This window comes from Leiobunum rupestre, chromosome 8 (assembly GCF_980474605.1).
Source record: "Leiobunum rupestre chromosome 8, qqLeiRupe1.1.hap1, whole genome shotgun sequence".
Taxonomy (NCBI): domain Eukaryota; kingdom Metazoa; phylum Arthropoda; class Arachnida; order Opiliones; family Sclerosomatidae; genus Leiobunum; species Leiobunum rupestre.
The window spans coordinates 3,949,739-3,973,407 of record NC_143391.1 but is presented as its reverse complement, the minus strand read 5'-3'; the positions used below and the strand labels follow the sequence as shown (position 1 = coordinate 3,973,407).

The following is a 23,669-nucleotide window of genomic DNA, read 5'->3' as shown; positions in this document are numbered from 1 at the left end:
TACATTAAATAATAATAATTATTATCAGAGCCGCTTTGGAGAAAAATGACAATCAAGTGCCCTTCACGTTGGACGAACCGACGAAACAAAGTCCGAGAAATTCGACGCGGGATCAAAATGGCGGAGGGAGAGCGGCGGCCAGCGGCTTGGATTGGTTGGGAGACTCACACAGCCCGAAAAGGGACAGACCGACCGAAATTAAAACGCCGGAGAAGCGAAACAAGCAATTAGATTGGCTCGATGGAGGTTTGTTGTTCATTTTCTCGAAAAAATCTAATCGTTTTCTCAAAAAAAAAACCATAAAACAATTCCTTGAAAAAATCGTTTTTTCAAAAATTCCAAAATATTTTATCGAAAAAATCGTTTGCTCAAAAAACCCAAAATATTTTATCGAAAAAATCGTTTTTTTCAAAAAACCCAAGATATTTTATCGAAAAAATCGTTTTCTCAATAAACCCAAAATATTTTTTCGAAAAAATCATTTGCTCAAAAACCCAAAATATTTTATCGAATAGTCGTTTGCTCAAAAACCCAAGATATTTTTTCGAAAAAATCATTTGCTCAAAAAACCCAAAATATTTTATCGAAAAAATCGTTTGCTCAAAAAACCCAAAATGTCTTATCGAAAAAATCGTTTTCTCAAAAAACCCAAAATATTTTATCGAATAGTCGTTTGCTCAAAAACCCAAGATATTTTTTCGAAAAAATCGTTTGCTCAAAAAACCCAAAATATTTTATCGAAAAAATCGTTTGCTCAAAAAACCCAAAATATTTTATCGAATAGTCGTTTGCTCAAAAACCCAAGATATTTTTTCGAAAAAATCATTTGCTCAAAAAACCCAAAATATTTTATCGAAAAAATCGTTTGCTCAAAAAACCCAAAATGTCTTATCGAAAAAATCGTTTTCTCAAAAAACCCAAAATATTTTATCGAATAGTCGTTTGCTCAAAAACCCAAGATATTTTTTCGAAAAAATCGTTTGCTCAAAAAACCCAAAATATTTTATCGAATAGTCGTTTGCTCAAAAACCCAAGATATTTTTTCGAAAAAATCATTTGCTCAAAAAACCCAAAATATTTTATCGAAAAAATCGTTTGCTCAAAAAACCCAAAATGTCTTATCGAAAAAATCGTTTTCTCAAAAAACCCAAAATATTTTATCGAATAGTCGTTTGCTCAAAAACCCAAGATATTTTTTCGAAAAAATCGTTTGCTCAAAAAACCCAAAATATTTTATCGAAAAAATCGTTTGCTCAAAAAACCCAAAATATTTTATCGAATAGTCGTTTGCTCAAAAACCCAAGATATTTTTTCGAAAAAATCATTTGCTCAAAAAACCCAAAATATTTTATCGAAAAAATCATTTGCTCAAAAAACCCAAAATATTTTATCGAAAAAATCGTTTGCTCAAAAACCCAAAATATTTTATCGAATAGTCGTTTGCTCAAAAACCCAAAATATTTTATCGAAAAAATCGTTTGCTCAAAAAACCCAAAATATTTTATCGAATAGTCGTTTGCTCAAAAACCCAAAATATTTTATCGGAGTTGTTTGCTCAAAATCCCAAAATATTTTATCGAAAAAATCGTTTGCTCAAAAAACCCAAAATATTTTTAGCTGATTATTATAAAACCAATAAAACATTTGATCGATAAAATCGTTTTTTCAATAAAGCTCAACATATTTGATCGATAAAATCTTTTAAAAAAAATATTTTATCAAAAAAATCCGTTTTCTCGAAAAAACAAAACATTTTATCAAAAAAATCCGTTTTCTCGAAAAAACAAAACATTTTATCAAAAAAATCCGTTTTCTCGAAAAAACAAAACATTTTATCAAAAAAATCCGTTTTCTCGAAAAAACAAAACATTTTATCAAAAAAATCCGTTTTCTCGAAAAAACAAAACATTTTATCAAAAAAATCCGTTTTCTCGAAAAAACAAAACATTTTATCAAAAAAATCCGTTTTCTCGAAAAAACAAAACATTTTATCAAAAAAATCCGTTTTCTCAATAAAAAACATTTTATCGAAAAATTACGTTTTCTCAATAAAAAACATTTTATCGAAAAATTACGTTTTCTCAATAAAAACATTTTATCGAAAAATTACGTTTTCTCCAAAAAACATTTGATTGAAAAACACGTTTTCTCAAAAAAAAAGCATTTTATCGATAAAAATCCGTTTTCTCAAAAAATAAAAACATTTTATCCAAAAAAATCCGTTTCATAAAAAAATAAAAACATTTTATAGAAAAATCCGTTTTCTCAAAAAAAGCATTTTATCGAAAAAATCCGTTCTCAAAAAATAAAAACATTTTATCCAAAAAAATCCGTTTCATAAAAAAAAAACATTTTATTGAAAAACACGTTTTCTCAAAAAAAAGCATTTTATCGATAAAAATCCGTTTTCTCAAAAAATAAAAACATTTTATCCAAAAAAATCCGTTTCATAAAAAAATAAAAACATTTTATTGAAAAATACGTTTTCTCAAAAATGTAAAAACATTTTATCGATAAAAATCCGTTTTCTCAAAAAATAAAAACATTTTATCCAAAAAATTCGTTTCATAAAAAATAAAAACATTTTATTGAAAAATATGCTTTCTCAAAAATGTAAAAACATTTTATCGATAAAAATCCGTTTTCTCAAAAAAAAAATTTATCCAAAAAAATCCGTTTCATAAAAAAAATAAAAACATTTTATTGAAAAATACGTTTTCTCAAAAAAAAACATTTTATCCAAAAAAATCCGTTTCATAAAAAAAATAAAAACATTTTATTGAAAAATACGTTTTCTCAAAAATGTAAAAACATTTTATCGATAAAAATCCGTTTTCTCAAAAAATAAAAGCATTTTATCAAAAAAAATTTAAAAGGAAAGATTTTCTTTACAAATAAAATTTTATCGGAATAAAATAATTATCTCATAAGATATCATTTTTAAAAAGAAATGAAATTCTGTCACTTTCTTTGTAACAGGAGAAAGCGAAAAACCAGCCGAACAGAACAAAATAAAAGCCAGTTTCGACTGGATGGACTTGAAAAATAACCGGAAAGAGAATGGTAGACCCGCCACGGCACCCACTGACCCGGCTCTCATCCCCGAAAGAGACGTCCCAAGTCCCAAAAGACCGTCCTCCACCAGACCAGCTGACCCGTCACCGATTAGCACGGCCCGACCCAATGCAGTACATCACGAGACGGTACATTTTCCCCTATCAAATAATCTTTCAAAGCTAAATGAAATGCCCTATTTTCACAGTCGGCGATATCAAGCAAAGACTACGAATCGCTTCGCGTAAGACACGAAGATGAAATCAAGTCGGTTGAGCAGTTTTACAAGTAGGACCCTGATCTTTTTACACCGAGAACGTATTTAGGTTACTAAGAACGATGAAACGAGGCAATTCGCTCGAAAGCTATCGCTACGCCATCTCTTGGTTGAGTATATTTTAGGGCACATAATTATTACCCTTTTTACACACAATCCTAGGGGATTTGTTTGTATTAGTTAATAATAATAATAATCAGCTACGCTAATACCCAAAGCATTTCCTTAGGCCTATGTCATCAAGCGACTTTTAATGTACAATTGCAAATATCATGTCCTCGCCGGCATTGTTAACCTTTGTGAGATCGGTGTCCCGGAAGTGGGGCATTTGCACATTTTAGTAATTGTTTTCGATTTCATTTCTAGCGATTTTAGATTTCAAATGCACATAACCTTTTTAAATTAAGACCGACTTTGTTGTAAATTATATTTTTAGTTAGTACTGATTATTTCTGAACTACTTTTTCGGTTGCGTTAAAAATTTTAATTTTAAGTGTTAATTCTGGCCAATTCGCGGGACACCACAACCGGCGTACGCACTATTGTGATATTTCAATTTCGTACCAATTGATAGAGGCGCCATCTAACTTTAAAAAAAAATCGTTCGTGTGTCGCTACCTCATTTCCAAAACTAGGTAACTCAAAGAATTCGGTTTGTTTGGAAATCAATTTAAATTAACGTGTTCACGCTCGCTATCTTAATTCCAAAACCAGGTAACTCAAAATAAAACTCTGTTTGTTTGGAAATCAATTTAAGTTAACGTGTTCGCGATTCGCTACCTTAATTCCAAAACCAGGTAACTCAAAGGTTTCTCTCAAATTAATTTAAATTAATGTGTTCGCGTTTCGCTAATTTATTTCCAAAACCACGTAACTCAAAGAATTCGGTTTGTTTGGAAATCAATTTAAATTAACGTGTTCGCGATTCGCTACCTTAATTCCAAAACCAGGTAACTCAAAATAAAACTCTGTTTGTTTGGAAATCAATTTAAGTTAACGTGTTCGCGATTCGCTACCTTAATTCCAAAACCAGGTAACTCAAAGGTTTCTCTCAAAATTAATTTAAATTAATGTGTTCGCGTTTCGCTAATTTATTTCCTAAACCACGTAACTCCAAGAATTCGGTTTGTTTGGAAATCAATTTAAATTAACGTGTTCGCGATTCGCTACCTTAATTCCAAAACCAGGTAACTCAAAGGTTTCTCTAAAAATTAATTTAAGTTAACGTGTTCGCGATTCGCTACCTTAATTCCAAAACCAGGTAACTCAAAGGTTTCTCTAAAAATTAATTTAAATTAATGTGTTCGCGTTTCGCTACTTTATTTCCAAAACCAGGTAACTCGAAAAATTCTTTTTCGATAAAATTCCTCTTGGGTTTGTTAAATTAATGTACAAGATGATTGCCAATTTGTTCAAATTTAAATTTAATATTTAAAATATATTTAATACATTGGGGGGATTGTGTGACATCTTGTTTGATATTTGCATTTGATTATCATTTTACAGTGTTTTGTGGTTCCTCAATGGGAACCCGAGCAAGGCTTAGCTATTTTTATCTAGTCTGACAATAGTTTGCGAATAGAAACTTCAATAAAACCTATTAATCAATTTGGTTATGTATCCTTGGCTTAAAGGTCTGGTTTTCAAAAATTTCAAAAACGCTTCGACGTCGTGCGTCAACTTTTAAAATCGTATTAAGCCTATTTGAGTATTTTTTCGTTAACACTTGCCCTGATGAAAAATATAATGTAATAATTATATTATAATATAACCTGGGTCATCCAATAATAAAAATATCTTAGTTCTGATTCACGAGTTTTTGGAAAAATATAAAAGCGTGGCCGTGGGAGGCAATGTTCTTGCGGACATAAATACGTTCTTGGTCAGACAAATCAAAATATAACCATTAAGCGCGAAAAAATTAAAAGTGCGTTTTTCAGGAACCAAATTAAAAACATGGAAGACGCTCATAAAGAGTCCGAAACGCGGTAATTTTCCGCTCCAAATCGTCCTTGAATTTTTATCGCATTTGTAATTTTTGAAGGTTTTTTTCCACTAACTTATTAAAGGGTGAAATCAGACTTGGAAAATAGATGCGACGATTTGAAAAGACAACTCTCGGAGTCGGAAACCGAGAAGCAAAAAACGTCTTTGAATTTTCAAGAGAAAATAGAGCGAATGGATCGAGAACACAGACAGGAAGTTGAACGACTTAAAGATCTACAGAAGTAAATGAGTACTTTTCAGAAGTTAAATAATTTATAAGTTGGTAATTACAGGCCTGTTGCTGAGTAACTTTTCCTACTTTCAAATATTAGTCACTATCTATAACTTTTTTAGGATTTTGGCGGTTTTAATATTATTTGTATTTAAAAAATATCTTTTAAACTATTTAAAAATACAAACCGAAATGAACTCCGTGTGAATTTTTCGAAAAAAATTATATTTTTTGGAAAATCCTGCTAGTTACTAATTCGGTTAATTTTGTCGCTGCAGCTGCGCTTGGGAGGAGCCTAAGCATTTAAAATTCGTCTGCTTGTGGGTTTTCGAGCGGCAAAGCATTTTAGAACCTTTTCAATCATTTTTTTAAAATTGTTAGTCACTTAAATCACTAAATTTTGCTGTGTGACTCAGCATAAGTATCTCAGTTGAGTCAGTTTCGAATCTTCCGCGTGTTAAATTTTAACTGAGAGCACGGTAAATTATGAAAATCCTTCTGCAAGGTTACCATGGAAACTAAATCGTGATCATCTAGCACGAGCAAAACTACTTATTGTCAAAGATAAGAATTCTAGATAGGGCTGTGCGAGTTGTGGTTTTAAGCAATCGAGTATCGAGTACTCGAGTCAAGTAATTAAGAAAAATCCTCGAGTAACATTTTTTACGAGTCGGGTTATCGAGGAGTACTTGATTAGGAGCTGGTTTTATTCAAGTAATTATGAAACTAAATTTAAAAGGAGTATAAAGTAACATTGAATGCTGAAAAATATTCCTTTAATTTAAATGAACCATAGTTTCTACAACTTTGTAGGTTCCGTTTATTGCCCCCCAAAAAGTTTTAAAAACTTTGAAGCAAAGAGGATAGAAAAAACAAAATACTTGACAAGTTTAGAGAGCAGCTTATTCGAGTAATCGGGTACCCGAATATGCAATTTTAGGTACTCTGTAATCCACGAGTATTCTCCAATTACTTATTCGAGTAATTGGCCTCAAAAAAGACCCGAGTACTCGATGTTTCATAAACGAAAATGCTTTTTTAGCATACTTATCAGTGGCGCACCCAACTATTTTAAAATTATAAAATTCAAATATTGTAAATTAAGTTTAAAATGATAGATTCTAGTCACAATTTACAACTAAGATTGGTATTTTCCGCGTTTTTAGAGATATTTTTGAACGACTTCGGTTTTGCAACTCTCTAACGTTGAAGTAGTAAAACATTCTATAATTGCTCGAAGACCTATCGGTACGAGTTATTAGTAAGTTTTTAATTTTCTTCAAATTTGTTTAGGATTTAGCTATATTATCCCTTTTAATTATGGACTTATCTACTTTTTCGCGTATTTTATCATCCTTCTCATAGTCCATAGGTGGTTTCTTCTAACTTAACTTATCGTATATACTATTCTCCACCACACTCCCCCCTTTTCGGCTTTCCGTTGCTATACGCAACGCGTTTTGAAATTTTTAATGTTTAGGCTTAGTTTCTCTTTTCGATTTGATAGTCGCCAGCCAGATTTCCCGCACGGTACTGATGAGTTCCAAATAGAACGAAACCGGTCTACCGTTGGAATTTCTGGCTATTTTATTTATTTTTAATTTAGTTTATTACTCGAAGATCTATTTGATCCGAGTTTCGCGTTGCTCGAAGACCTATCGGTACGAGTTATTAGTAAATTTTTAATTTTCTTCAAATTTGTTTAGGATTTAGCTATATTATCCCTTTTAATTATGGACTTATCTACTTTTTCGCGTATTTTATCGCCATTCTATAATTTATACTCACTAACCATCTCTCTAAAATTTAATATTTTTTCATATTTAACTTTAGTTTTTCTCCCTACCCCCCCCCCGCCCCCCGAAAAATATTCCTGGGTGCGCCACTGATACTTATATGGTAATGAGGAACAGCTTTTACTCTGACTATGCTAAAGTTGGCGGCAAAAGAGACTCTACGGTTTCCCGATTTTATTTACTAACGGCGCTGTTACTAGGTGCACCGGGCTATAAATTCTGACACACTGTTTTCCCTTACAATACAAGTTATTTTCCGTGACCTTTTAAGGCCAAAATTAGACAGTTTTTAACTTTACATTTATCAGAAGTTAAAAAGTTTAATCAACAAAATCAGTACAAAAGTTATTTCAACGTTAAAAAATCTTTCAAGTATCTAAATAATAATAACAGAATTTGCCATAGATCTAGAGTAAAATAAGTGTCAAGATTAAACTAAATTCACTAACTATTTACAAATTCTTAACATTGCCTAACCTTTCCCTGACATTTTAGGCTCATTTTTAAATACCCTGACTTTTCCCCTGGTAATTACATATTTTGGTTGGGGACCTAAAAATTAAGTAAAGACCCCCTCCCCCCACGGGGGCCCACCAAGCACTGCGTGGGCTGGTGGTTCCTAGTTACTTCCCTGGTCAGAGTAAAAAGCTTCATTCTACCAATGAACACGCTTAAACAAGGACAGTAGATACAGGGACGAGAAAGTGTATTGGCGGCCTCTGTTGGAATATATCACCTAAAACGACCTAAACGCGAGGAGAAGTTAGTTGTAAACACCAAAAATGGCGGTCACCTAATTTTAGCGGTTCTTGACGAGGCTTAAGTGTTCAAAACAAATGGGCATTTTTTTATTTACGCTCGTAGTTTTATTTTCAATTTAACATCAAAATGGTAAAAACTAACTACAATAATACTGTCCATGGTGAACCACGTCTTAACAATGGCCGCGGTTTGTTTACATCTAACTCCCCGTGAATATGAAGACGTTTAAAATCGAAATTTTTTTCCCTGCATTCTCGTCCCTGTATCTACTGTCCTTGGCTTAAAGGACCACAAAACCATTTTAAAAATTTAGCTTCTGGCGTATTTTAGAAAATGGTAAATTGCTTGCCCTATTTCCGGATATTAGCGCTCGAAAATAGTGAAATTCGAACAATTTTCTTTCATTTTAAAGAGCTACAGAATTATTTAAAAAAATTCGTCCCGAATTTCAAGTAGCTCCTACCCCTTCGTACCTCGTGATTCAACCAATCGAATTATTTAATTTTCCTAACCCTATTTCCGGTGACAAGCGCGCGAAACAAAAAAATTCGAACGTTTCTGTACTTTTTAAAGAACTCAATTATAGTCTTACGGCTAAATACAATAACACCTTTTTTGTCTTCGTAAGTAAGGCGATTTTATCCCTGAAAGAAGACCACGAAGAAGCTTTGAAGCGACTTCAAAGATTAAAGGAACAAGAAATTGAAGCCATCTCCAGTACCCAAAATCAAACCAAGTAGGTTGAAATCAGTGGCGTAGCTGATGGTCCGCAAGGCCCGCGGTGCGGGGGGGCCTCGAGCTTCAGGGGGGGGGCCTCGAGCTTCAGGGGGGGGGGCTCGAGCTTCGGGGTGGGGGGGCGCTAACCATAAAAAGTTAAAAATGGGGGCTTCATAGAGATTTTTGCGGGGGGGCCTCTGAGTTCTCAGCTACGCCACTGGTTGAAATTATTCCGAGGAAAATATCAAGCTAGAAATTAATTCCGGAAAAAACCGTCAGATCCTTGCAAATTGTGATGGAAGAACTTCAATCTAAAACGAGTCAGTTGAGTTTGCTGCAAGAGAAGTTGGAAGGGAAACACAACGAAACGCTGGATCATCGACAAGAGGAGTTGCGCAACAAAGAGAAACAACTCAAAAGTATACGCTAAGCGTATGTAACATCATTACTCATAAGTATGCCACTGCACCTTTATTCCATTCAAAAATCTTCACCAAAGAATATAAAGCCCCAGGAATGGAAGGATTGATATTATTGGCCGCGTGTTTTGGTTGCGTTAGAAACTTCCGGCAGAGCAAATCAGAGTAACCGGAAACGGTTAACGCAACCCGGTCTCTCTTTAAAAAGCTCCACTAGACGGAGCTACACCTTCCATTCCTGGGGCTTTATATTCTTTGTCTTCACTAAAGGTTTGCTTCACCACGAACCAGTAAAAAGGTGGACAACGTTAGATTTTAACCTTTTTATTCATCCTAGTAATTTTGGGAGTCACACTATTGGCTAGTAACATATTTATTTAAGCCAATGGAAATACTCTAAATTGAGAAGGGATTCTTTGCGTCTGAATTTTAGTCAGCCCAATGTAGCTTTATTGAAATTCATACTCGCTCGGTTTTTGCGGATGAAGTTAAATAATGAGTAGTTTAGAAAAATAAAAGGTTGGGGAAAATGATCGCTTTCCGAAAATGGAAGGGGGATATTCCACCAGCGTTATTAAAACCCTTGCCAAGCCTAGAAGAGTTAGATGATAAAATACGCGAAAAAGTAGATTAGCCCATAATTAAAAGGGATAATATATCTAAATCCTAAACAAATTTGGTGAAATTAAAAAACTTACTAATAACTAATGTAGTTTATTACTCGAAGATCTATTTGATCCGAGATTCGCTCGAAGACCTATCGGTACGAGTTATTAGTAAGTTTTTTAATTTCTTCAAATTTGTTTAGGATTTAGATATATTATCCCTTTTAATTATGGACTAATCAAATTTTTCGCGTATTTTATCATCCTTCTCACAGTCCATAGGTGGTCTCTTCTAACTTAACTTATCGTATATACTATTCTCCACCACACTCCCCCCTTTTCGGCTTTCCGTTGCTATGCAACGCGTTTTGAAATTTTTAATGTTTAGGCTTAGTTTCTCTTTTCGATATAACAGTCGCCAGCCAGATTTCCCGCACGGTACTGATGAGTTCCAAATAGAACGAAACCGGTCTACCGTTGGAATTTCTGGCTATTTTATTTAGTTTTTATGTAGTTTATTACTCGAAGATCTATTTGATCCGAGATTCGCTCGAAGACCTATCGGTACGAGTTATTAGTAAGTTTTTTAATTTCTTCAAATTTGTTTAGGATTTAGATATATTATCCCTTTTAATTATGGACTAATCTACTTTTTCGCGTATTTTATCATCCTTCTCACAGTCCATAGGTGGTCTCTTCTAACTTAACTTATCCTAGAAGAGTTAGGCCTAGGCTCAAAAGAATCTGCAAAGAATCCAACCTTGTAGATGCCACCGAAAAGCTCAACCTGAATTTCAACTATTTTTTCCAATAAACCTGCTTCTTTTATTTGACAATGCAAATTTATTTTGGAATCTGAGTCTCCAAGAACTTCATTAATATACATATTAATTGCATTAACAGCACCTGACAGTATATTGTAGTTCATTTTAGCTCCTAAGCCTTGGTAGTTCATACCGGTTTGTTTACTAATGTAATGGCCGTCGGTTTATAAGACGACGGCATAATCGTCATTTGAGATTCGATGACGTCAAATTGAAATATGACGTCAAATATTACGTAGGGTACGGATGACGCAATATCTGTGTAACAAACCGTTAGTAAAGAAATAGAACTAGTGGCATACTTATGAGGAATTATGTTACATATGCGCTAAGCCTAATTGACGCTAAACCAAATAACATTTTAACGGTTAATCCTGTTTTAACGAAAGATTTGGAAGAAAAATTAGAAAAAGTTCAAAAGGAAGGCGAAGACGAAAGAACGAGGCTGCAGGAAATGGTTCTGAGACTGGAGAAAAGAGTTCAAGATCAGAGCCAAACTCTCGAAGAAGTAATTTCATCAAAGAGTATACAGGGTGGTTTAAATTGATCGCCCCAGGCATTTTGCTCAAAAACTATTTTACCTAGAAATGTGAAATTTTCAGGATGTACATTATCGGGGAAGGTCGTTGTTATTTGTAAATTTCAGCAAAATCGTTCATTTTTAGCAGTCATACAAACATTACAATTTAGATAGGTTTCTTTTTAAATAGGCGAAACTATGAAGTAAATTTGGTCTTAACGAACTTGTTAAAATGGGAAAACATTAAACCAAATCACTTGACTACCATATTACAGCCAACTTCGATTCGGTAACTCCATTGAGTTGCGGATATTAATCTAGAGATCCAATGATTCCAATCAAATCTGCTCCCCGCGAAACAAGTTTTTGAAAATTACGAATGTTCCGTCTCCTCTAAAATGACGAGAAAACGTTATCATATGACCCGTGGCGCCATCCATTATTTTTGAACAAAAAGTCTTCTTGCCGGAAAACGCGTCTTATTTGAACGAACCATTGAGAGATAGACGGCGCCACTGGTAGAATGATAAAGTTTTCTCGTCATTTGGTAGCAGACCGCAGTATTCTTATTTGTTAAAAACTTGTTTCGCGAAATACTGAAATCCGACGTTTTAATTGGACCTCTAAATTAATATTCCCAACTCAATGGGTAACTCGCGTTCGTAGTTGGCCGTGCGACGGAACGGAAAATAAAAAAATATTCCTGCAGACAGCTAATTAATTTCCACCTTTCTATTACAAGATGTTTTAAATAATAATAAAGATAATAATTTAAATTAGACAATTTAGATGAATTGATCAAAATTTAAACCACCATTAGCAAAATAAAATCAATAATGGTTCGTATTTCTTAGGATAGATGGAGCTGCAGTTCTCCTCAAAGTCCCGTGACGACCATCTTTTCAGTTTCCCTGGACTTTATAGTTTCGCCTACTACCAACGTGTTATTTTTCATGACCTAATATCTCAGTGAAAAATTTACCTATTCCGACCAATTTCATTTAAGATTTTCGAGTATGCTCTACAACTTGTTCATTGCCAGTTTTCGTCTACCACCTAGCGTTAAAAAAAATCAAAAACCGTGAAAAATGTCACGATGTTGCTGAAATTTACAAATAACAACGACCTTGCCCGATAGTGTACATCCTGAAAATATCACATTTTTAGAGGTTTTAGCAAAATGCCCGGGGTTTTCAAAATTAAACACCCTGTATAAGACTCGTGAAGTAGAGATAAAAAAGCTCGTGGGTTCAATTAAAGCAGCGTTGTCAGATCATGAAACTTATCGTACCAGAGACCAAATATTATCGATTTCAGGAAAACATTATCGTAGGCCTGAAAACTGGCGGTAAATTTGAATTTTGCGTTAAATACTGACGTTAAACGTGTTAAATCAAAACTTTTAATAACACTTAAAATTCGACCGACTGAAAACTTATTTTTAAAAGTCAAGTTTTTAAAAAAATCGTACATTATCGTACGCTCAAGTTGAATTATCGAAAAATGCGTACTATTCGCGACCGAAAACTACGCCGACTTCGGCTCACCATTGAAACCATAGATATAGGAAACGTATATAAAGGTCTAGATAAAATATTTCAAAGAGAGTGAATACGGAGGTGACAGCTAGCAGAAACGCGTAATTTCTGCAGGCTATCCTTATAAGACGCTATCTATCGGTAAGAAAGCTCGTGCTATCGTCGTGAGAGCCACTGTCTACTGCTTAAAAATGATACTCAAAGTCAGCAACAGATGGTGTCTAAAGACTACGGCCTGCGGAAAGGTCAAGCACTTAGTACTAAAATGCTAAGAGAGCTCGCGCTCTTGGTCACGTGCCTTCCTCGGTGTCTGCTAGGTGTCAATTCCGTATTTTATGTTAGGCTTAGATGCCCCGAAATTTATCTAGACCTTTATATACATTTCTTATATCTATGATTGAAACCTAGATAGGTAGCGGCTAAAGCAGACGCTTTTAGTCTTAAATTTCATCATCGTTATTCGTAAATTTGACTTTATAAATAATGATACTTGCATTTTATTATAATATTTTGCATCGTTTGCTTATATTTTGAGGTCTATTTTAGAAAAAAAAAACATTCTTATGACGTTATAATTTGTCTGTAGCTGACGCTAGATCATAGGCTCTACCTCGGAGAAGCTAGCTCCGTTACGCCACCTAGACTCGTTTCGGTTGCGAATATAGTACGCCATTGAAAATATCGTACGATAATTATCGTACGTCTGGCAACGCTGCCGCCCGATAAAGGAGTCTTAGAGGGGGATGGAACTCCGATGTTTAAAACCCCAGCGCGCCACTACGGGAGCCTTCGGAGACGTTTTGTGTGTCATTTAAATTAAGAAACGTGTCGACCAGAAATAAAACTAAAGGAGGTGAATATTCAGAAACGAAAAGATTTGAATAATTGTAATTATTACCGCAGGATCCGATAGTGGCGCTCCGGTATCGTGATTTGGGGTCTTATACATCGGACGATTATTACCGATACCAATATCTAACAGATTATTACCGACACCAATATTTAACCGATTATTACCGATACCATATCTAACCGATTATTACCGACACCAATATCTAACCGATTATTACCGATACCATATCCAACCGATTATTACCGACACCAATATCTAACCGATTATTACCGATACCAATATCTAACCGATTATTACCGATACCAATATCTAAACGATTATTACCGATACCAATATCTAACCGATTATTACCGACAGCAATATCTAACCGATTATTACCGATACCATATCTAACCGATTATTACCGACAGCAATATCTAACCGATTATTACCGATACCAATATCTAACCGATTATTACCGATACCAATATATAACCGATTATTACCGATACCAATAACTAACCGATTATTACCGATACCAATATCTAACCCATTATTACCGATACCAATATCTAACCGATTATTACCGATATCTAACCGATTATACCGACATCTAACCGATTTTAACAATATCATATCGGTATCGGCCCATCACTAGCTAGAATCCTAAAATGACGTCGCAATTCGTCGTAATGGTAATTATTGTAGGAACGATGGCAACTACTGCAAGAAAAAGGACGTTTGGAAGCCAAAAGAAAGGCTCTGGAAGAAGATCGTTCGGACCTCGAGAACAAGCTGGAGAACGACAAGACCAAACTCCATCAAGCTAAAGTACACAATGACCTTGACGACTAAAACATTACATTTCTAATAAGGATTTATTCCACATTCGTTCTGAAAAATGAAAAGGAATTAATCTTGCAAGAGCAGAAGAATATGCTCGACCAGATGTCCCGAGAAAGGCTGCTTCTAACGAACGCCGAATCGCAGGTTAAAAGGAAAGAAGAGGAATTGAACAGGCTTGCCAGCAGGTTGACGCAGGTAAGCCTTTAAAAGAGGAACATAAATAATAATTTATATCAGTAGTATATAAAATAGGTCTTACGAGAGAAGTATCCAGCATCCCACAAAAATGTACCATCACAGGCTCGAAGCACTTTTAAATTTTGCGCGAATTTTCCCCAAAACAGCGGATGTTTACACCGTATCACGGCTCAAAATTAAAGGCGTGTATTACTCCGCCTATGTAAAATGTAAAAATTACACTTTACTTATTTATAAACCATATTTTAGTAATACGCCAGTGGCGTAGCCAGAAATTCGTCAAGGGGGGGGTCGAAGTATGTGAATGTTAAGAGGGGGTCGAGATAATTTAGTACAGTCAAAGGTACGCCACTGTAATACGCATAGAAGTAACCAAGAACTATGTACGATAACAATGTCCCTTGCTGCCATGATTTCATACTTTTCAGAATGGAAACGCCCTAAAAATCTGTCGGTAGCGCCATCTGGAAAATGCATTTAAAATATATTTTCCCCGCTCTGATTGAAGATTCATTCAATTAACATTACCGACCGAGTTTTAAGTTGAATGTTTGAAAAATGTTTACTCATTCAAAATTATCTCAGTAACACAGCTAAAAGTTTCAGCCTAGAAACATTTAAATTCAAAAGTCTGCTATTTTCTCCCACATTTAGTTGACATGTATTAAAACAGATGGCGCTATTGTTGCTAAGCTCAAACGCTTCTAAGGTTTTTCACGAGCAGGGTTGCCAAAGTACCTGGGAAACTTCGAAAAGTCAGGGAATTTGAAAATGGCTCTAAAAATCAGGGAATTTAAAAAATTAGTATAAACGTCAGGGAATTTAATTTTGGCTGCAAAGAGTTCTTAAAAATGGCAAATTTGGTCATAAAATAAGTCGGGAAAACTCCACGGAAATAGTTAAGGAAAAACCTGGAAAATGGTTGCAAATAGGTGATCTTTACTAAAATATTGGTTAAGAATTGTAAAATTTTAGCAAACAATAAGTCAGGGAAAATCTCCATAAATGTCTAGGGAATATCGAGAAAAGTTAGGGAATTTGAATCCGAAAAAACTGGGGCAGCCATGTTGAGGCTCTCATATTATTCGTGGACCTTTACACATTTTTATAGATAACAAAATAACATTTGCACATTTTAGGATGAAAAGAAATTGGAGTCTGAAATGCGATCCGTGCAAAACGAGTACCATTTGTTGAGCGAACAAAGGGACCATTTGAAGGGAGAAGGCGCCAAAATAAAACGGGAACGGGACCATTTGGAGCAAGACAAGGACAGACTCAAACGCGAAAACGAACAGTTGCAAGAGTTAGCGATTAGAGTGAAGAAACGTTCGGAAGAAATTGAAGATATGTGCTTGGTAAGAGTTGAAGCGGTTATCTACGTGTCGGTGTGTGTTTGTCTGACCAAGTCTTTCGCGTCTCCTCTGAATTTTTGGGACTCTTAGACTGAGTCCGCTCCTCTAGCTTAGATACAGGAATCCATACCTCTACTTCGAATGCTTATCCTGGCGTATTGCGTATGGTAAGATCACTTTGACGGCTTTGGCCCCGCCTAAGAGAAAAAAAAATCCCCTTTGCGCGCGCTCCCCTCTAACGTAATTGTCTGTCAAAAAAAACCGTCAGCCACATCGAGACGAAAATCTTCCGCGATAAGCATTCCAAGTAGAGGTATGGATTCCTGTTAAATATTAATGGAGCGAAAACATTTTACGCTAGATTGTTCCGAGAGATCTAGCGAAGACACTACCAAAAGTCGCATAAGGCCCAAAACGTGTCAACTCTACCTATGCGCCCTTTAAAATATTTACTGAGAGCTAGTTTCACAATAGACTACATAGCGTACTAGTAGGAATAGTACTAGCAACCCCATATTTAGTCTATGGTCTAGAGGGGTTTTCTCTCTTCAATTTAAAACGCTTTACTCGCCGGCGCTGGAGTGGTTATCATTTAAAATTTTGATGACGTATTTTTAACTCCTTTCCCACTCCCTCTTTTTACTGCGCGACAAGCTCTCATAAAACCGTATAAAAGCGACACACTTTTACGTCTTATGTCGCTTTTGACAATACTCATCGTAGAGATATTCGAAAACAACTTCTAGATTCCAGACATCCGACTTATCAATATTTTAAGTTATTTCCGGGAATCTCGAGGACTCTAAGGATAGCGGGTACGATAGTTGGGGCAAGACAACGAGGGTGTAGCCAGTGACAGGCATAAAGAAATATTGGAGCAAGACCACGAGGGGTAGCCAATGGTAACCCTAAACAAAGATTGGGGCAAGACAACGAGGGGGTAGCCAGTGACAGCCATAAAGAAATATTGGAGCAAGACCACGAGGGGTAGCCAATGGTAACCCTAAACAAAGATTGGGGCAAGACAACGAGGGGGTAGCCAGTGACAGCCATAAAGAAATATTGGAGCAAGACCACGAGGGGTAACCAATGGTAACCCTAAACAAAGATTGGGGCAAGACAACGAGGGGGTAGCCAGTGACAGCCATAAAGAAATATTGGAGCAAGACCACGAGGGGTAACCAATGGTAACCCTAAACAAAGATTGGGGCAAGACAACGAGGGGATAGCCAGTGACAGCCATAAAGAAATATTGGAGCAAGACCACGAGGGGTAGCCAATGGTAACCCTAAACAAAGATTGGGGCAAGACAACGAGGGGGTAGCCAGTGACAGCCATAAAGAAATATTGGAGCAAGACCACGAGGGGTAGCCAATGGTAACCCTAAACAAAGATTGGGGCAAGACAACGAGGGGGTAGCCAGTGACAGCCATAAAGAAATATTTGAGCAAGACCACGAGGGGGAGCCAATGGTAACCCTAAACAAAGATTGGGGCAAGACAACGAGGGGGTAGCCAGTGACAGCCATAAAGAAATATTGGAGCAAGACCACGAGGGGTAGCCAATGGTAACCCTAAACAAAGATTGGGGCAAGACAACGAGGGGGTAGCCAGTGACAGCCATAAAGAAATATTGGAGCAAGACCACGAAGGGTAGCCAATGGTAACCCTAAACAAAGATTGGGGCAAGACAACGAGGGGGTAGCCAATGGTAACCCTAAACAAAGATTGGGGCAAGACAACGAGGGGGTAGCTAGTGACAGCCATAAAGAAATATTGGAGCAAGACCACGAGGGGTAACCAATGGTAACCCTAAACAAAGATTGGGGCAAGACAACGAGGGGGTAGCCAGTGACAGCCATAAAGAAATATTGGAGCAAGACCACGAGGGGTAACCAATGGTAACCCTAAACAAAGATTGGGGCAAGACAACGAGGGGGTAGCCAGTGACAGCCATAAAGAAATATTGGAGCAAGACAACGAGGGGTAGCCAATTGTAACCCTAAAGTAAAATTGGGGCAAGACAACGAGGGGGTAGCCAGTGGCAACACTAAATAAAGATTGTGGCAACTAGGAGCAACAAACACAGCACCCCACACAAGGAGAACGCAACCCGTCAAAATTCGTACATTTTCTTGTGCCGTCGGAAGGGGAAAATTTTGAAATTGTCTACCCGTAAATCGTTCGGCGTAAAGGTTCGTCCAATGAAATTTGTACACAACACTGCGTTAGCGTGTTTAAAGGCTAGCTGCGTTCTCCTTGTGTTTGTTGCTCTTAGGCGGCAAAGACAACGAGGGTGTAGCCAGTGACAGGGTAAAAGTGCCATACGAATGCATGATCAGATAATTTCTACGTGCGCCTGTAAAACCTTAGAGAAATTCGGAACCGCTATTCTATTCATACCACGCGTTATTCAGTTTTTTTTTTGTAATTTGTTTTTGTTAATTTATTTAATTTTAGAACGCGATTCAATCTAGAGAAGAAGGTCACAATTCTTTATTGGCCGCGCGACATTTAGAAAGCAGCTGCAACGAACAGAAAATGAAAATTATGGAACAATTTAAGAAAATGCACGAACGGGAGCAGAAGCTAATGGAAGTACGAGTGTCTTAATTAAGTTTAAAATTAATGGATTTGTAAAAAGAATTATCTTCCATCAGGAACGAGTTACTGTAGCCAGCGAGCTTCAACGATTAGAAGAGACAAGAAACTCTCTAATTTGCGCAAACTGCAAATTATCCCTAACAAGGCCTTTATTATGTAAACACCGACGCATAATTTTAAATATAATTGAAATAGTCTTACTTTTTAACTTCACCCCAAAACAGCTAATAACTTTGTAGAACCGAGCCATTCTCACCGCATCAAAAGACAAACCGAGGAACCCTCGCTACTCGTTTGGAAACTGAGAGCCCAAAAGGTAAAGTTCAAACAGCGTAAAATTGCTAATAAGGGTTTTTGCCATTCTCATGAGAATACAATTCATTACATTAGAGCAAATGCCAAGCAAGTCAAAAACAAAACTTTTAGTTTTATAATTGAATTATATTATAAAAGAATGTTAAAACAACATTTAAAAAAATTCTCAAGGATCCTAATTTCGAAATTTTTGCCAAAATCGCGTATCTTGACTTGCTTAACCACCTCCTGGAAAATTTTCAACATTGTATGAATTATTAGGCATGCTGTCGGGTTTCTGGTTACGATTTTCAACCCGAAATGTAATCAGGTCGAGTTGGCGTTTCCGCTTATTTTAAGATTATCAGGCAATCTTACGATTTGCATTTTTTTCCTTCTCATTTTTAATATATCACATTGTGATTTGTGAAACTAAACAAACGTAAAAACTACGGTTTAAATTCACTACACAAATTTATTTCCAAATTCAGTTTTTCGGAAGAGCTGTTCTTCCTTCTTCAGGAAATATTTTTTTAGTTTTAAACTATAATTGTTGAATTTCAAATTACCTGTTGAAACTAAACTACATGTTTTGGGAAAACATTCTTTACTTACCTGCTTTTTTTACCAAAACATGTTGAAGTATTTTCCAGTTTTTTTTAAATTGAATTACAAAAAACGCGAAAAAGTATTTTAAGTATTGGCCAAGAGTCATTAAAAAAAATGCTTTATTTTTTCAGGATCGTGAATTCCTAGAAAGCGAAAGTCAATACCTTCAGTCATTACAAAGATCCAGCTGACAATTTATAAAAAATAAAAAATATTTTTCTCAAAATACAATTGTTCCTTTATTTCCAAAAAATAAAAAATTAAGGGCGTGCTAAAGAGATTAGTCAAAGCTGCTTTTTTTTAACCAGTTTCTACAAATATGAAGCTCTTGCTGCTCTTCTTTATGTAAACAAATTTTCTATAGAATGCTTATTATTATTATGACACAAATTAACACCACTTAACAGAAACAACAGTGTGGCAATGATATTAACTGGTGCAATTTGTTTTGCAATCAATAAGGTTATAGAATATCGTAAAAAGTTGTACCAAGTCCAACATTAAACTGGATTAAAATATTTTGACTAGTGTGTTTAACTTAAAAAATATTAGTGGAAAAATAGTAAAAGATATGGCAATTAGTCTCGCGAAACGTTTAAGAAACAGATCTAAAATACACTGACTAGTGCTCTTACCAAAAAATTTTTTTTGGTTATTCAAAGGTGCTTTATGAGAAGGGTGATTAATTATGGTTTAAAAAAAAACCTGATACTAAACAGAAGAAAACTTAGCTATCAACCTAAAATTAATATGCCAACAATTTGTTCTACTTCATTTGTACATTGTAAAAAATGGTCTAACAAATATCTCACTAATAATATATCAGGGTTGCCACAGTTTTTTCATATTCAAATTCCCTGACTTTTCCAGGTACCGTGGCAACCCTGTATATAGATGAGAGTTGAGACACGTGGTATAATTACATTTTTGTGCACTAAATATATATATATAATTATTCCGTATCTATTTATCTGCGCGAAACTGAGGGGTGGAATGTAATCCTAAGTAGAAAATTGTGAAGGGTGTCAAACCGCAAACTTCCTTTGATAATGGAACATTTGATACTTTTAACCTATATAGACACGTTCGCTGATTATGAACAAGGCACTTATCAGAATCACATATTGTATTTACACGTACAATATATCAAGTTTTCATCACTAATAAATATAAAAACGTAATAATTCTTCCGATATTAAAAAGTATGAAAATATACGAGTTAGTGAAACCTACAACCCTAATTATCGGTCACAACCTGTTTTAAAATTTCAATAAAAATTAAATTTCCTTTAATTTTATCCAACATCTTTAACAATTGATAAACATTTATTAACGAAGGCCATTGTGTCATCCGATATCTCGGCTGTTATTTCAAGGCATTTTTTTAAGAAAATTACTATGAGATTATGAGCTTGCATAGGGCAAAATGACCTTGGTTATCGGGTCATAATTCTGGCTATTGACGGTAGAACGCACGCTTGTATGGGTGTGCATTCTATCATTTCACCATCAACCGTTAAATATCCGTCTTTAGTCAGCGGCTCTAGCCTGTAAGCCGTGACGGGAATCATGTCGACAAAAGGAATTTTAACGTGAGATCCATCTTCCATGGCAAATAGAAACTGAAGAACTTGGGCTCGGGTCACTCCCGATCTGATAACAACCAACCACATTAATCCATCATCCAATTTGGCTTCAGGAGCTAATATACAATCTGTGGAGATGTGCGATACGTGAGAAGCGTAGACCATGATATATTCTCCTTCTTCTACAATCCAATGATTCGGTACTGGCTTTGAGAGGGGAGGGATATTGTTAGGGTTTGTGGCATTAAAAGTTTCCAAAACATTAACAGAATCTCCAATTGAAGGAGATTTTTGGCTGCTGCTTGAGCTACAATTTGATTCTTCTATATCTTCCACTAAGCATTCTGTAGAATTTCTTTTCGCTTTCTGAACAGCTTCATCTGAACATTTTTGGAATAAATGTTCCGGATTTATTTTACGAGATTCTCTTCTTTCATTACGACTATTATCATTCAAATCGTGGGTCTCGTAACATTCCAAAACCTTACAAATGGGAAATAAATTTTAATTTTTCTTAATAAACTTTACGTTCAGTTCTCGAAATGGACTGGAACGCTGTTCGGTTTTGTAAGTTTTCCTCAAATCCATCTGGTTCTAAAAGATTATTTTTTATTGCACAGCTCCCGTTTTTCAGAATAATTTGAAGCTTTGAAAGGAAACACGTTCCTGTTCGTGAATAAGTCCATTTCGAGCAGTTTACGTTAATTATGTAAGAAATTACATGGCTCGCTTCAAAAGCCAATTCCACAACCCCATTGGCACTGGACCTCCTTCGAGCTTCTAAAGGGTCAAAATGACTGAAAGACCTATTAAATTCAGGGGCTTTTGGTTCAGTTGGTGACAAAGTTTTGCTTCTCTTCATATTAAAGTGTGCTCTAGTGGAATATTTAGGAGTAGGAACGTAGCCATTGACGGGGCAATAAGACAGTCTACCACGATACTGACGCAGTCCTAAAATAATTTTTAGAATTGAGATAAAAATTACAATATGAATTGAAAAATATAAAAAAAAATTGACCTATTGCTCTCACAAATGCCCATACTGCAAATCTAGCACCACCGATAGATCGTAGCCTTTCAGATTCAATATCAATATCGGCAATAATGCCCCAACCAATTGATAGGAATGAAAAAATTGATTGCGTAGGTGTTTCCACTTTAACAAGATCTAAGGGTGCAAGACGACCCCTGACTATGTTTAAAGCAGCTGGAATTATAACATCTCCTTCAAAAGCATCGCTGATATTTGGTTAAAAACCGGAATAAAGGTTACTAATTAAATCTTACAAATATTTTCTAATAAAAGCTTACCCGAGAGCGTAGCTGACTGCCATGGCTAGTCCATTGCCAGATCCTCCAGGCACAACTCCTAAGGGGACTTTAATCGCAATTTCCCAATCAGGCCTTTCCATGATACCATTTATAACTTCGTAAAGCAGTCCATCTCCCGATACAATAACAATACCATCCCATGAGAATATATCCTTATCACGTACATATTCCCTGGCACAATTGGCGCGATCTATTATAAAAATGATAAGCATGAATAAATGTTTAAAAAAATAACATCAGTTAAAAGAAAATAAAAATAAAAATAAAATACGTACCAGTTATAATAAGATCAAACAAAGTTCCACTTTGACTTAAAAGCGGTTTGACTTGTTCTTTGAATATTTCTAAGGCTTTCCCAGGGCCACTACATGGATTTACAAAAATTAGGAGGTTTCTAGGATTGGGAAGGCTGGGAGGTATTGACATTACTCCTGAAAAAGGTATTGACAGTTTAAATATATAATTTGGCCTTGGTGGTTTAGTGGACTCTGTTCCCACTTACCTCTACTGATCCATTGAATTGCATTTTGCCATTTCAAAGCTAAAATGAGGTTTTCCTCCTTAGTTGCATGTTTTTGAACCTTTATTTTATAAAATCGTGGTTCTCTAACTTTAGCTCTGGCTAAACCTCTTAATCGCCATTTTAAAGGGTAAGAATATATGCAGAAATACACGCTGGTTTCCGAGCTTTCTTCAGCATCAATTTCGTTTTCTCCTCTTTGGTTCTTGGCTGGAATGCATACCATAATTTTCTTCTTGGCCATCATTAATTCTTGAAAATTATCAAATACATCGCAGCCTATAATATCACTATCATGCGCGACAATCTTTTTGGCCATTTCATTAGTGCCATTATACTTTGGCTCAATAAGTAAACCTCTATGATGCAACGTCACCTTGCACTCTGTGGCAATTTGTTTCGAAACCACAATGGAAAATGTTTCTTCTAATATCACAGGGTAACTGGGATTCTCTTCCATATTTTCTATTCTTGGTATGAAAAACCAGAGAAACCCTTCCTGCAAAACACCTAGAAAATAAGAAATCAGGCTGATCATGATTTTAGACATAAAACGTTGCAAAAAACTGGAAATCAGATAAAAATTATCAAGATATCAACTTACTAGGTTCAATCTGGTGCACTCTAACCCCATATACATCGAAACGCTAGTCTACGCGATTGTTGTTCAGCGTTGTTTGAACTTGTTTCACACACACACTATTGCTTCTTCTTGTAAAAAGAAATAGGTCGAATTTATAGATTACGTCGTTGATAGTGTTTTA

At 35.5% G+C, this 23,669-nt stretch overlaps 2 protein-coding genes across 5 annotated transcripts in view; one reads left to right on the top strand and one right to left on the bottom strand.

Annotated features, from left to right (window-relative positions):
* The window catches only part of LOC149932023 (uncharacterized), a 29,066-nt gene extending 9,379 nt beyond the window's left edge, over positions 1-19,687 (top strand). For all 3 annotated transcript variants that reach the window (XM_090156081.1, XM_090156080.1, XM_090156079.1), the window contains exons 5-19: positions 29-246; positions 2,980-3,203; positions 3,263-3,342; positions 5,272-5,319; positions 5,401-5,559; positions 8,736-8,843; positions 9,104-9,243; positions 11,062-11,180; positions 14,271-14,393; positions 14,472-14,603; positions 15,746-15,964; positions 18,421-18,558; positions 18,621-18,720; positions 18,789-18,880; positions 19,599-19,687. In XM_090156081.1, coding sequence (XP_090012207.1) covers positions 29-246; positions 2,980-3,203; positions 3,263-3,342; positions 5,272-5,319; positions 5,401-5,559; positions 8,736-8,843; positions 9,104-9,243; positions 11,062-11,180; positions 14,271-14,393; positions 14,472-14,603; positions 15,746-15,964; positions 18,421-18,558; positions 18,621-18,720; positions 18,789-18,880; positions 19,599-19,658 — 1,960 coding nt within the window. In that variant the 3' untranslated portion in view covers positions 19,659-19,687. The remainder of the gene's footprint in view (positions 1-28; positions 247-2,979; positions 3,204-3,262; positions 3,343-5,271; positions 5,320-5,400; positions 5,560-8,735; positions 8,844-9,103; positions 9,244-11,061; positions 11,181-14,270; positions 14,394-14,471; positions 14,604-15,745; positions 15,965-18,420; positions 18,559-18,620; positions 18,721-18,788; positions 18,881-19,598) is intronic.
* Positions 19,637-23,646, bottom strand: LOC149932022 (sphingosine kinase 1-like). 2 transcript variants are annotated; one of them, XM_090156082.1, is made up of 7 exons: positions 23,510-23,646; positions 22,888-23,415; positions 22,661-22,816; positions 22,365-22,575; positions 22,072-22,292; positions 21,775-22,004; positions 19,637-21,536 (listed from the first exon to the last, which is right to left on the bottom strand). In XM_090156082.1, exons 2-7 carry the CDS (start codon positions 23,363-23,365, stop codon positions 20,904-20,906), a joined length of 1,929 nt encoding a protein of 642 aa, XP_090012208.1. In that variant the 5' UTR covers positions 23,366-23,415; positions 23,510-23,646; the 3' UTR covers positions 19,637-20,903. The 2 variants fall into 2 exon arrangements, with proteins under 2 accessions (XP_090012208.1, XP_090012209.1); XM_090156083.1 differs by having other exon boundaries at positions 22,888-23,435; positions 23,510-23,630.
* Between the last annotated feature and the right edge of the window lie 23 nt (positions 23,647-23,669).

What these genes read in the sequence shown, in the direction of transcription:
- LOC149932022 (XM_090156082.1), bottom strand. Translation starts at nt 23,365, where the DNA reads ATGGAAGAGAATCCCAGTTACCCTGTGATATTAGAAGAAACATTTTCC. An exon ending in GTTTGATCTTATTATAACTG is followed by an intron (nt 22,576 to 22,660) that starts GTACGTATTTTA and finishes TTTTTATAATAG; the next exon opens with ATCGCGCCAATTGTGCCAGG. An exon ending in TGGCTTTTGAAGCGAGCCAT is followed by an intron (nt 21,537 to 21,774) that starts GTAATTTCTTAC and finishes CCCATTTGTAAG; the next exon opens with GTTTTGGAATGTTACGAGAC.